Below are 14,883 nucleotides of genomic sequence, written 5' to 3'. Positions count from 1 at the left end.
CCAATGCAGTCATTCCTGGTGGTCATTCCTGTTAACACAGGTTTTAGGCTCTTCAGCAATGATCTGACTTTCCAGACCCAGAGACTGCATCTACTTTTACATACAATGCATTGACAAGACTTGAGGTTTTATTCTTGAATTTTAAGGCATACACACCAAACCCTGATTGTTCTTATTCTTTATTGGTTTTATTGATTCTTTCATTTTCTATTTTTATGTGCAGTTTCCTGCCACAAGTTCTCATAATTTGTAAAATCACCTTTCAGCTTGTTGATTGGTTTATTCATTCTATTGTCTTTTCAGACCCTGTCTTGATCCTGAGTTTTGCAATCATCCTCACCTGGTCCTCATTAGACACTATGAAGCACCTCTTTTCCACAGTTCTTTGTCAGATGGTCCAGCGTTCACCTGAGCATTCCTGTTCTGTCGGACCTGTTGAGACTTTGACCTGTTGAGGATTTGTTTGCCTGTGTTTTCTTCACACTGTATTTCAGGTAACCTGACCTTTGCTAGTAAACTGACTGAACCGTATATATATACATATATATATATATATATGTATATATAAGTTATATGGACCAATTTGTGCTGTGATATTTATCTTTTAATCTGAAAAATAACTCATTATTCAAGCATTATGAGTGAATACTCTTTTATACGTGATTCCCCCACCCCTGCAAAATGGTGTAAAATAGACGGAGGATAAAATGAGAAATGTACCTCCGATTGTGCTAATATCCTTTTTATAATTCTCCTAAAATAAATCACCTTGGCATGGCTCTGTTTATCTTTTTGTAAGCCTTGGCCTCGTTCGAGTCTTGCTGTAGGAATTGTGACCCACTTCCCTTTGGTGTGAGCACAGGTGCCAGTGAAAGTCAAAAAGTCTCCACAGCAACAAAAGTAGAACTTGAGAGGTGACTGCGAACCTGCACTCACACGACACGATAGCGTGTATATAAATGTAGACGCCATCTGGGGGATCGCTCAGTCACCACCCACTCCCACACAAACTCGTGTCCTAGAAGGCACTGGAGTGGTTTCTCATTTCAGCTCCTCAATCAAATCCTCATAAAAACATTTCTAATTCATTTTTTCTTACTTTATAATTTTTCTTTTAAAATCCTCTTTTTTTTTTATGTAGTGGAGGCCATCACTCCTATAAGAACAATGATTTCATATCACTTGCTATTTTACGCTCTCAAATATAGCATCAGAAGAGCTCTGGCTTGAAAATAAAGCTCCACAGCACATAGCTAACACCCATATGTATCCAAAATTATGTCATGCACGTCCGTAACTGGATACGAATATGAATATGACTTACTGACGATATGGATAATAATAGTGATGTTGGAGTATCACTCCCATGCTGTACGTCGCAGTATCTGTTGTTCTTTCTCTGTCCTAGGAAAATCTAAGTCTAACAATCTAAGTCAGCGGCTTTGAGGTTTGCGCCTCTAGAAGGAAAGGGTCATTCTGTAAATCAGCATGACTGTCAGATTACATTGCTCTCCTCACCTCACATGCATGTTTGCTGACTCAATTTGGTACTTGCATCCTAATATTGTCCCTGGGTGTGTCCTGCCTCTTGTGTAGTGTTAGGCTGGGACTGGGCTGGAATGAATCCCATTCCCACTGAAGTATTTTGGGGCAATAGGTTACATATGTGAAACACCTTTGCCTTGACTTTGTCGCCCCTGTTCGGTGAAAATATCTTTACAACTTCATACCAGCCTGTTTAGGTGCCGCGGGTCAAATCTTTGAAATGCTCCGCAGTACAGAGTATTCTTGTATCTGTGTTTTAAAGGTGATGTTCAATGAGGCAGGACGTATCGTGTCAGCACGCGTCTTCATGTGTTGAATTTTTAGGCCTTAAATCTATCAGTCATGGTTGCTGTGTTTCCCTGTTTAATGACATTTAATCATCTATTAAACAAAATGGATGGGTTTCTATGTAAATTAACATAAAAGTATTTTCTTAACCTAAAGAAATGGAATAATTGATTTTTGTAGATTTAAATATTTTAACTATTATAAGTATAACTATGATCTTCAAAAATAATAAGATTTATATAAGATTTTATGTTTGCAGTACATATAAGTCTATTATATTTCATTACTGTTATTCTGATGAACAATTTCAGCCTTTGGAGATCCATTCTATTTTAGTCAATAATTTATTGGCTATTGTTTGACTTTTACCATTAATGGGCGTCGTTCATTTGATTACACACATTGCAGTGAAGTTAAAGAAATGGTGGAAATGGTTTGACATAGTTTTTAAAACCGCAAATAAATCTTTTTATGGTTAAAAAAAAACAAACTTCAAATGAGAGAGGAAAATGTTGTAAAATTTTATGAAAAAATTAATTATGAGACCATTAAATGACTATCAAGTAACAATTTAGGTTAGTTTTGTGTGCAGTCATGCAGGGTCGTTAGAAAACTAATAAAAATGCATGTGTGCTGTGGTTTATGGAGGCAGTGCACACGTGTGTATTTTAGCCTGGACGGTTTACATTCTCCCAACTCACCTTTACGACTTCCGCAAGAGCAGCAACCCACGATCACACGGACATTGGCTGCAACCTTTGACCTTTGTTGCAGCCCCTCTGGTGTTGTAAGTGTAGGTCTGAATCCTCGGGGAACGGCTCAGGCTCGTCAAATATCTTCCCAGGGAAATAACCTCATCCTGTGGATGAATGTGTGGACAGAGCCTGAGCCACTAAGCTTATTGACTGTAATCACAGAGGACACATGGCGACATTGATTACAGCTTATCATGGCTGTTTCTCAACTGCAGGGATGAGACCTTGATGCGACAATCGAAGGCGAAATTGGAAAGGTTCATTTGTATCATGGTATGGTCATCTGCGGTTCCAGATGACCTCATTTTTGTTGTGTGTTTGTAAAGTGGAGAGGTGTTGATACTGGAGCTTTGTACTGCATGCAGACCCATACGGGAATAATGTGTGCAAGAACATGGAATCGTGCACTGACGAGCAGAATGAATCAGCCTGTGTTACAGTGGAAACATGGCAAGGAGGAGGATGATTTGAATTGTTCTTATTATGTTGACCTGAATTTAAAGAAATAAAACAATCGGTCCTTTGCAGCAAGGCGACCTGACGTTAGTGAGTCTCCGGGTTCTCCGGTTTCCTCCCCCAGCCCAAAAACATGCAATATGGGGATTACGTAAATTGACTGTAGGTGTGAGTGTGAGAGTGGATGGTTGCTTGTCTCTATTATAATGATGCTATTTCAGTTGAGTTGAGTAGTAATTATCTGACAAATGGACAGTGGAGGGCGGAGTTGAGTGTAGGATACATTAGTTAATAACAACACATTTCTGAACTCAATAGACCTTATATTTCTCTCTAGTATTTCATTTCATTTATCTCCTTAGCCTAGAATGTTTACAGTTGCGTTTGCCTTTATATTTTCAAAAATGTTGATTTTTCTTCGAGAAGAAATGCAGTTGATTAGGCATCATGTGATGTTATATGCACTGTCTTACTCTTTCTCCACTCATGGGAAACACGACTGGATGTGCTCAACACCACAAAGATCTCTTGTGTTTTCTCATCTGTAACTGCTGCCGGCTAAATCCAGTCTCGGTACAGAGACAGCTGCCATCCTAATGGATGCCTGTGGTTCCTGGATCAACAGTCTATGGCACCAATATCAACAGGGAGCGAGGAATCAAGACCCCCACTGGGAGAAATGTCAGCCATTTCATTTTTTTTTTTTTAAGAACTTGGGAGGAGAAAGGCGGCCTGTGGAGACATGATCTCTCCGGGAGGAAATAGCATCCGGCTTTCACACCCATTCTGTAACCTCACATCCTTTTTCAACTAATATTACAGATGATGAAGCAATGAGTCTCTTGTATAAGTGAATGATGTAAGATGTGATAATACCAGTGTCATTCACATTAGCAAAGGTGGGCTAGATTAAAGCTGAGGTAAAATATCTCTTCAGCAGACTTGATTTCAAGCCACAGCTAAAATATTGTCAAGGCATTACAATTACAGTATAGCTCAGAAATAGTGAACAATTTTTTGGCTGTAAATGTTTTGTTATGGCTTACGTTTTGTCATTTCTTTAAGAGCATCACATTTAGGATAAACATAGCAAAGTACATGAAATTATTTATTTCATAAAAAGCACATTTGCTATAGTTGTGAATGTATGGAAAGGCGGCCGTGCCATTTTCCTTCCAATTACATGAGGAGATATTTCACCAGGGCACAACAGGGGGGCAGGAGGGAGGATAAGGGCTTTGTTGTGGAGGAAAATATCGCTAACGGTCTGTGGCATTTCAAAATCACAGGGTCTTGGTGATAGATGGAGGAAAGTGGCCAACTCTTGGACTGCAACGGGGGAAAACAAGGTCATCAGACCAAAGTGGTATAACAAAAGTACACCACACACATGCAGAATAAAAATATGTCTAATTCAAAGCAGCCTCTTCTCCCCGACAGTGACTTGAAAGAGCAGTGACTCTGCCGTGACTCCACTCCCTCTTATTGTTCGGTATGATTCAATGTGCGTGGCAATGTGTTGTGACAGCTTCACAAACCAACAACCACATTAAGCTATTACTAAACTACTGCCACTGAGAATACTCAACCGGGAAACAAATGATGGATCTAATAGAAACCAGTCAACCGTGTTCTATTTGAAGAGTGAGCCATTTGAACTTCAGCTAACCCTCCAAACACATTCAACGTCCTCTTTGCTCCAGCTCTTGTTTGGAGACTTGTTATCCAGAGTCTGGGAGAGCATCTGGGAGCCTGTTAGTTCAGCCAAGCATAAAGCTGGCTGATGCAGATTTCCTTCAACACCCTGTGGTTGCCGGAGCGTCTGCCATGCAGTTTCATAATAGAGCCTATCAACCCTGCATCATTAACTAAATTCTTCACTTATGAGGTAAAAAAGCACAGCCCGTGTTCCCTCATTCAACCAATTCTTAGCTCATATTTAATGTTAAACCAAAACCAAAGTGAAGTTTCCTGTAATTAGGTTTGAACGAGGGAGCCAATCTTTAATTATGATTTAATACAAACCACCGCTTTTCTGTCAGAAATGGGACCAAAGGCATTTTGACAATATTTCCTCAGGGATTTACATCAACAGTATCTGCACACAGAGCCATTCTTTGACATAACAGTGACATACTGTATTTCAATATCCATCATGCAATGGTAGACGCGTCCGATTCAGCAGGACAATGTTAACGTAACTACATTGTGACACAAACGTTGGTTCTTCTTCTGAAAAGAATTAGCATTTTACAAAAAAAATCTTATTGATAAACATAGAGACATTTTAATTGCAGGTTCTGCATCAAATGTACAAATCCCATTTTCAGACACTCCTCTAAAAATGCAATTAAAATACAAAAGGATTTCATTTGTTAAACCACTTAATCGTGTATTTAAAGGATTCAAATCCTTAATTTCCCAAAAGTGATGGACAAAGCATCTGCCTCTTTGTCTGTCTTTGTTTGTTTCTCATAAAAGCCCACAGAAAAGATTGTCAGTGTTTCCCACTGACAAACCTGTGTTCTGCAAATGTTTGTTTTTTATAAACAAAATGGAATGTGATGCCTGCAACAATTTAAAAAAAGTCGAAAGACAGAAATATACTGTATATAAGTTGTATAAATAATGCTGCACTGAAAGGTTCCACAATGAGCAGGTTAACTAATAGCAGGTAAGGGTATAAAACAGACAGAATTGTTGGTCAGTTCATAGACTATGTTTGCCTCTGTCCCAGTTTTTTTGTTGTGGCCATGAATTGTTTTTCATCTTCCGTCTGCTAATTAAGATTCAAGTGAATTAACAAACTGCAAATTCTAGATTTCATTGTATATCTAGAAAGTGTCCCACTTTTTCTTGAAACGGGGGTTTGTACGGTAGGCGATTCTTTTATAGCAGACAGAAACCTTAAGGCAGTAAATGCAGAAGTCATAATAATTAAACAGCAAGACATAACAGTGTGATCTCACCTCCGCTTTTACACACCCCGACTGAAAGTCTGTCTGGTTTAGTTCAGAAAGAAAATGTATCGTCCCTGAGCAAATGGAGAGCGGTCTTCACACACAATCTGTACAAACAATGCTTATACTGATACATCACACTGCATACTGGAATGTATTTTGGTTGACGTACGTCTTCGCATATTCCATATTCTTAGAAGGCTTATATCTCTTAAGTGTTTCAAAGCCGTAATACACACATAATTACCACACGACTCACACACAAGCTTGAGAGAGGTTACTGAGATACAGTTTAAGTATTCAAATGGCAGTGGAGAAAGCTTGAGATGATCGAAGGTGTACGGGATAAGTTAGCACCGTTTGTGTGAAGTTACAGGGAAACGCAGTACAATAACTCTGATTATGAACAATCTTTTCTCCCTCAGAAGAACGGAAATTAATTGATAAGTCTTATGTGACTGTCCTTCAATGTGCAGTACATTGTCAGCCTTTCTGTAAAAGCCAACATCACAAATAGTGTTTATTTTTTTTTTATTTTTGGAATAATATGTTCAAATATTGCTACAGAAAGTCACATCATAAAATGTTTTCTGATATCCGTTTTCTTCTTCCTCCAAATGAAACACGGACTGGCACTGTTCTGTGACAGAGGGACACAATTAATATAATTCTCAGCTCCGACCTTTAAACATCGCTGCTGCCTGAACAGAACTCAAATGTGCTCCACGAAGCTTATTGTTTTCACAGAGCAGTGCACTCCTGACCTTATACTGGTGTGGTCCTCCTGTTAACTCCTTCTTTCAGATCTTTCTGGAAGCAGTTGTGGACTTGTAGAAACCCAGAGTCTCTCTTAGGACTGTAGGGCCCTGCAGTACCACTTCCACCCTTCAGGGGGTCCCTACTGAGCGTGTACATGGATATATCCCCCATTGGCAACCCCATTCCCAACCCTCCTCCTCCTCCTCCACCACCACCTCCTCCACTCTTCATCCCGACTGGGGAGGGATCCCTGGATGGGTCACTAGACCTTGAACTGGAGCGCGATCGCCTTCGTCGGTGGCGGTAACTGGGGATGCGAGAATAAGGTGAGGAGGAAGGTATGTTTTTGAAGTCGTGCTTAGCTCTAAAGCGCGTCTCCTTGTTTTTCTCGATGTATATGTTGACAGCAAGAACGCCAACTGACTCAGCCACAATGAAGGAGAGGGCGCCGAAGTAGAAGGACCAGCCATAGTTGTAATGGTTCTTCTTGTCCTCGTCTTTCTTGTCACTGGGATCACCAGCGTTGCTGGAGATGTAGACGATGATGCCAATGATGTTGCTCAGGCCTGATGGAAGGACAGGTGAGAGAAGGAAAGACGGAGGGAGGAACGTTAAAGTCACAGCACATGGACGTAAGTTCTCAAAAACATCTTCGTCCAAATGAATTGACAAAAACCCACTGTTAAGTCAACAGATGGTGATGTAACTGTAAAGCCTTGCTATTACACAACTTCCTCCCATGTTAACAAATGCATACAACAGCATACAAGAGGTTTTATCATCACAATAAAAACACATGACTGCTGAATGCTGCCATTCAGAGAGAAAAAATATTGAGTATGAGAAAAAAACACAAACAACAAAATACACCAAAGAGAAAAACTGGTCTATTTTTTTTGTGGTGAGAAGTAGAGGAAATTTTAAACACAGACACTGTCTTCTCATTTCTGTTTTCTGAAATCCTCCTCCCCGTCTGCAACAGTATACAGAATCTATTTGTTCTGGGCCCGGTTTGTGTGTTTATCTGTAGCGCACTGTCAGTTCGGTCCCACCTGCAGCCACGAAGAGGATGCCAGCACTGAGCAGGATGTTGTTCCTGCTGCTGTAGACACGTCCAACCCCGGCACACAGGCCGCCCAACATCAGCAGGATGGTGCTGAGGATGGGGAACAGGCTCGATGCGCGCACTATCCCTGTGACAGTGACAGTGTGCAAGTACAAATGACACGAGGACCCAAGAAACAAGGAGTCAAAGACAGAGAGAACTGTGTTACTATGAATCACACGGGAGCACTGACAAGTTACACTTTTCAAATGTGAATTATCATAAGTGTCAAATAAGTAGCCTCTCAACACTTTCCAACAATGAAAGCAAAGTATATTAATATGCTGTTTGCATATTTAAAAATACGTTAGCATGTATATTGTGTGATTTATAAAAACATACTGATACTGACCATAAGAAAAATATGAGCAATATATGATTCATACATGATGACATCAGAGCCAATAAAAAAATAAAAAAAATAAACGCAACATTACACTAATGTATTTGTCAGAGTGCCATAAATAACTACAGAAGCAGTTGTTTTTGTGGCTGTTTTTAATCACAGAAAATAATAATAATTAAATATTTTTCAGATTATGTAAAACACACTAGATCAACACTGTTAGAATTATATATATATTTATTTATATATATATATATATATATATATATATATATATATATATATACATGAGATATTATTATTATTATATTATTATTATTATTGTATTTATATATGTATATAAGATGTTTTAGAATCACTTAAGGCAAATTGGGCCATATAATTAACAAATTAATTGACAAATCAGACGAAAGCTTCCACTGATACTAGGTTGTGATTTGTGGCCACACCCTGACTCTGCAGCAGCCGTTTCTGCTTTTCCATGACTCTATAACCCAGTGAGTGCCCGATTTAATTTCCACAAGTTCATTTAAGTCAATAAATGTACTGTAGAAAACATCAAAGACGGGAGAAGACCTGTGGGAACAGGTTCTAAATCTGGAAACCAAATGTGATACATTAAGTGAAGCTCATCTGATACCTCAAGAAAAAAAGATAAATGGACTAACAATTTGAGATGTGCGCTCATGTGGATGAAGTCATGTTTTAGACTTCAGCACACATACACACACACTTCATCAATTCCAAAGCTTCAATTCCAATGAGGGAGGGATAGAGATGTAAAGAGATTGTGCTAACTCCATCAAAAAGAGCAGATGAAGATGAAGAGGTTGCGTTGACTTACGTAAGATGTACTCAGAGCTGTCCGTGTCATAGTCATTGTCGTCGGGAAAATGATTGATCCGGAAACAGCTTCCTTTATTGATACCTGCGAAGAAGCCGAAAGCAGCACGACTATTACTGACACCAACGTGCAGGGAAGCATTAAAAGGAAAATTTAAAAAAAAAAATGCTTCAAGGTCCAGTTAAGACGGTGAAACCACATGTTGACCATCCACTGAGTCATCGACTTTCATGATACATTGAAATAAAAAAAAGTCTCTTCTTTTCCGTAAAGAATATGTGAACTATATAGAACTCAACAGTTTTCCCCCTCAGCCATGTCAGAATCCATTTTAGGCCAGGATCTGTTGTGGATCTGAGTTCCAGAAGTTCTCAAGCCCTCAGGCACCTTCTATTCAAAGAGTCATTCCCTTCACTGGGAAGAGATTATCTCCACTTTTAACAGAATAAAACATTGGGACATTATTAATATTAAAAGATTAGACTTTGAATTCAAATTGTGACGCCTGACTTTGCTGACGCTCCTTGTCATCTCGGTCTTTGTATTTGTATTAATATTACTATTACGATATTACATATGTGTGGATGTGTCACCTGACATGACAACTATCTGTATCTATAATAGTAAAAAAAGAAAATGCTATGTAGAGTTAATAAACTAGATGAAAAAGAGATCATTCCCAATGTAAGGTTCAATCATGCAGACTCCAAGTGAAGTTTTTTATTTATTAAGAAACAAAAAGTTTCACATCTTTACATCTGTAGAAAAATAGGCTTTTATAAAGACAGATTCTGCTGATATAGAGATGCAAAGATGAGATTTTGTATTTCCATGGCCAATATTCTACTATTTGACAGTTGGCGCTAATAATGCACCAAGAAAAACATTGGGAATTTGGTTTTCCCCAGGATCAGTGTGTGCATCCCAGTCACCAGGATCATATACAAACCTGTACTCTTTTTCCAAGTTACCTCACGGTTCATTTGTTAGGAAACAATGATGATAAAAAAACACTGTATCCCAAGGTTAACACACGTTTGTTCCCTGTCTGATCTCCAACTGTGTTCAGTCACGTGTTGACAACTGGCTCACCACTGACATAATATTATATAATTATAATTCAGTACGTATGAAATGTTGCAAAAATGAAAATGTTTCCATATTTTGCAGAAATGTAAAAGGTCAACATTTGGGATGCCAGGCCGGAAGATTGGAGTGCGGCTAGTGATAAGCTGAAATGTGACTTCAAAGTAAAAAAATCAGTGTCAACATTGGTCATTGCTGCCACGCCTGACTGGATCTATGTCTCCTGGTTAGCGTGATTTCTGGCTGTGTGACATTCTGTTTCATTGGAATTGTGTTACCAGGTAAGAAATGCATTCACAGCATCACTTCATACTTTTATGAATGAGAAACAGCATATTATAGAGGTAAACGTCAGCTATTTTGTTTGTTTGGATTTCTTTACAGCGTCACTGATTCCTCTCTCTCTCTTAGCCACAATCTCCAGGGCTCTTTCAACTCTCAACCTCAACACACTTTCACCACTGTCTCGTCTCAGTGATCCACCTCTTTCCTACCGCGTGCTGTAAATCATTCTCCTCTTCAGCCCTCTCTCGTTTTCCTTTGAATTTTTTATGTGCCAAGCACACTCTTTGGATCGATCGCGACGCACAATCACGGTGTAATATATTCAGCACACCAGGTGTGTGTCTGTGTGTGTGTGTGTGTGTGCATGTTTGTGTTTGTATCTATGTGTTCTATACTTTTGAGATCAGTACTTCAGAGTAATGTGCTTTTCATGAGTGTGACCCCAAAACAAGTGTGCAAGAAACACACACTCAAGGAATTTAAAAACCAAGATAAAAATAAACAAAAAAAGTGAAGATGTCAAAGAAAATTTATGATATCAATACATTTTACACAGGGGGCCAGCGAGATGGTAATCCAAGGGATTTGGGTGAGACAGATAGAGAGATGAGAGTGAAAGTGAGCTCAGTAGGGGAGGTATCTCCCCAGAGCCCATCTGTCTGAGAGACCAGAACCCATCTTTTATTACTCAGCATAGCTTCACCATGGCAACCTCCCCCCGGCAACCCAGAATCACATTTCTATCTCCGCTTCTCAGAGGACGCCTTTGACATCTTACTAATGCATTCAGCAAGCTTTCACACACACACACACACACACACACACACACACACACACACACACAGAGAAAGCACTCACTATGATACAGAGAAGCTCATGTCATCAAATTTGTGTCTCATAAATGTGAAAGTTGCACCAAATATCTGTAAGAAACAGGTGTCACTGCACGGTGTTCACTGGTCATGACTGATAAAGTGTTCTATGTCAGCATGACTGGCTGCACTTCACTTGTTTCCTTTAAAAGCTGATTTTCACTGAGCTTCCAAGACACAACACAAGACACAACACCCATTCAGACGTCTGCTCGACACATAGAGACAAGTGTAATTTCTTTTTACAAGGTTAGCCAGAGAGTCCTGCAGATTATTCACGCCACTTATTTGATCCAATAGAACTGATTAAAGTTCACCGTCCCCGTCGCTACAAGAGTTTGTCTTTGAAGTGAGAGACAAACAGTTAAGGCAAGAGGGAAAAACAAATCAGTGACAGACAAATGTGCAGCCATGAAGCCAATGCATACATTTACATGTTGGCGTTCAGCAAACGAATCTCAGCGTCAGACTGTTGGCAACTGTTTGTTTGAAGTCACGATGTAAGGCTTTGATTGGCTTGTTATTGTCACTGTGACTTACTGTTACAGAGGTCAGGTAAACACAGATGTACATGCATGTGTGTGTGTGTGTGTTCAATGTGTATCATGTTGTATTTATATCTTTGCAAGGTCCAATACACTCAAAAACCCATCTTTGTGGGGACATTTTGTCTGGGGCCAATACATTTAAGGGCCTTTTCAGGGTTAATACCTGGTTTAAGGGTTAGGGTTAGGCACTTCTTTATGACGATTAAGGTTATGGTAAGAGGCTAGGGGATGATGTGTCCTCACTAAGATACAAAAGCAAGTTTTTTGTGTGCGTGTGAGTAAGAGAAAGTAACAGGTAGAGAAAGTTTGTCAGTTTCAGTTGAAACAAACAGGGAAAGAGAGGAGGGCGGGGGAAAAGACTGCAGATGTTTAAGAACAGTGTGTTCTCCATCTCACTTCTGCCACTGATGCTCTCAAGAGTTTGAAGCCAGGCAGATGGAATGTGTCTTTTGATTATCCTTGAAATCCATGAATAGCAGTGCATCCTTGAAATCTAAAGCTATAGCAAGAGTGGCAGAGGAACAGAAGAAAAAAGCGCAGGGAAAAGCAAGTTTCCCTTCTGTAATAGCATCATGTGTTCGCATGAGAAACAGACCTCAGAACAAGTGTTGCCCCCTCACTTGGGGCCTTCACCCACAACACTGTTTCACAGACGCTGCCTTCATGACATGGACGTTTTCATTCTTCCTCCACAGGTGCTCCTGTCATACCTGCATCTGAATGGTCTGCAAAGTAAAGGCGTTTCCTGAGTGGAGCCGACATCAGAGTGGAGAATTCAGCACCGGGAGCAGTGGACAGCGCACTGTTGCAGAGCTGACGGAAGACGTCACCACCCGTGACCACTTTGATTGATTTGGTCTCGATCGAGAGTCGCGCGCAATATTGCGTAACTGTTACTGTCCCACAGAACAGAGGCTGCTCCATGCTCGTCTCCTCTGGGGTGTTGTCTTCGTGTTGGACGCATGACAGTATATTAAGAGCATCTCCTGCACCATTAAGAGTTGTATGGAGTTTCATGCAGTTGCCAAGGAGCTGTATTACATTAATGAGAAATAGAGAAAGGATCCTTCATCCTTTACGCACAAAAAGTAACAGTTTCCCCCAGAGTTTCTTATAAAACGCCATATACATTTAAACTCTAAATGCTATTTAAATTAAAATAGAATGTGAGGGAGATGATGCTGAGCCGCAGTCTGATTCACAGTTTTTCATGCGTTGTCACACCACAACAGGAAGGTCTGACAAAACAGAGATTTATTTGTGGCGACTATTCGTGGACTGTTTTACGCACACGGACGTGAATCTGGATTATCTTTACGCAGAGGTCCCAACATTTCTTTAAATGTTTCTTTTATTGCTTTAAAGTAACATTTTATGATTATTTCATTTATCATATTGTTTATTCTACACTAATCTACAATACAAATTACAGTCCCGTTAGTCAACACAACAAAAAGTTTGTTAAATCAAACAACACACACACACACACACACACACACACACACACACACACACCAGTTTACTAGACTTGGTCTCACCTTCGATGCAGCAGATCCTCCACAGTCCAGAGTGCGTTAGGTCCCCTTTGACTTTCTTAGTTTGTATTAGGTTCTCGTCTGTGGTGACATTAGTGGCGTTACAGATGTACGCGCGAGAATAAAGCCAGTAGTCGGTGCCGATGGCGATGGTCATGAGGCTGAAAGCAGCAAAGGCTCCCGCGATGGCCAGCAAAGTCTGAACCCCTCGATCACACCATGCCATTGCGTCTCATAGTGTGTGGATCCACCACAGCGATTTACGCACAACGCCAGGAGCGCTCGGTGCCCATAGTCAGAAGAAGCGCTCGCGTCTCGCGGTTTTTCCTCTCATCGCTGCTCTCAGATTCGATCGTTGACGACACTTTTGTTAATGCTCACACTCCCTAAACCCCAGTTGGTGTATAATCCAGGCTGCAGCAGTTTCATTCCTTTAAAAGGTGTGGACATAATATTTAGCTTAAATCCAGCTACAGGTGGCTGAAATCCGCAGACACACCAACGTCCACCAACAACATGTTTATCATAAAACAGGAAGAAAGTTACAATTCCTTATCAGTCTCGCAGGGCTGCGGCTTCTTTATAGCTTGTGACTCAAGATTAAACTGCGCGTTTTGACAACGGATGCGGCGTCGTTCATCAAAACCACACCTTCCACCGCTGCAGCCTCTCAGCCAATAGGAAAGAGCGGAATGAGCAGCTGCCACAGAAGAAAACATCAGATCAAGCTTGCACACACACGTGTGGTTTAATGTAAATGGTCTCGTGTACTACACTTTATGATTGCTAAATTGTGGATTCATTTATTTACATAAACACTAAAAATGAACAAGTGTTTTCATGACATGACGTGACCCATTGATTCCCAATCAACACCAAATCTCACATTTGAACGAAAACTGCAATCATTTGATAAACACATCATTATAAAATTAGAAGAAAAGTAGACTAACATCTAAGATATCACAAAGCTAATGAAATAGAGTAAAACACCCGTGGTTAAGGGCAATGCAACACCACTGCTGAAATATTTCTTAACACACCAATCACAAACACTTTGAAGTTGAAACAGACTGCTCGCAGCATCACCCAGCTCATAAAAGTAGTTGGAAAGTATCCATGTTAGAGCTGCATGGGCCGTCAGCTGTTCACTGATGTGGAGCAATTCCCTTTTTCTCTCACTGGTGCAGAGAGGAAGGCAGCGGTCCTGTGGTGTTTGGACCATGGCTTCTGATGTGTGTACTTTTTCAGCTTTTTGTCTGAGGGAATCACTATAATCCCAACTTTCTGGTTCCTGCAAAGAGAGCAAAGGGAATGTAAGAAGAAGGTGGAGGAATTATATAAAAATTGAGGAGCAGGGGGTGAATACTGTATGTCCAGTATATGTTAGAGTAGCTTCAGCAGAGTGGTAGGTCATCTTACCAAGTGAGACTGGAGGACTCACAGCAGGTGAGCAGTAGAGTGGTTGCATCATTGGGTAGAATATTATAATATTACAA

At 40.2% G+C, this 14,883-nt stretch overlaps 1 protein-coding gene across 1 annotated transcript; it reads right to left on the bottom strand.

Moving 5' to 3' along the window:
* Positions 1-5,046: 5,046 nt before the first annotated feature.
* On the bottom strand, positions 5,047-14,498 carry LOC131467706 (voltage-dependent calcium channel gamma-4 subunit-like). Its single transcript, XM_058641779.1, has 4 exons — positions 13,388-14,498; positions 9,059-9,142; positions 7,816-7,956; positions 5,047-7,329 (listed from the first exon to the last, which is right to left on the bottom strand). Exons 1-4 carry the CDS (start codon positions 13,608-13,610, stop codon positions 6,770-6,772), a joined length of 1,008 nt encoding a protein of 335 aa, XP_058497762.1. The 5' UTR covers positions 13,611-14,498; the 3' UTR covers positions 5,047-6,769.
* Positions 14,499-14,883: the final 385 nt, after the last annotated feature.

The sequence above is a fragment of the Solea solea genome, chromosome 10 (assembly GCF_958295425.1).
Source record: "Solea solea chromosome 10, fSolSol10.1, whole genome shotgun sequence".
In the NCBI taxonomy this organism is placed as follows: Eukaryota; Metazoa; Chordata; class Actinopteri; order Pleuronectiformes; family Soleidae; genus Solea; species Solea solea.
Note: the sequence above shows the minus strand (reverse complement) of the source record. Positions and strands in the feature narration are given on the sequence as shown.

Bases quoted from the DNA above. Each gene is read 5' to 3' on its own strand.
- LOC131467706 (XM_058641779.1), bottom strand. From the start codon at position 13,610: ATGGCATGGTGTGATCGAGGGGTTCAGACTTTGCTGGCCATCGCGGGA. The intron at 7,957-9,058 runs GTAAGTCAACGC...TCACTGTCACAG, and splicing joins CAGCTCTGAGTACATCTTAC to GGATAGTGCGCGCATCGAGC. The intron at 7,330-7,815 runs GTGGGACCGAAC...TCCTTCCATCAG, and splicing joins CATCCTCTTCGTGGCTGCAG to GCCTGAGCAACATCATTGGC.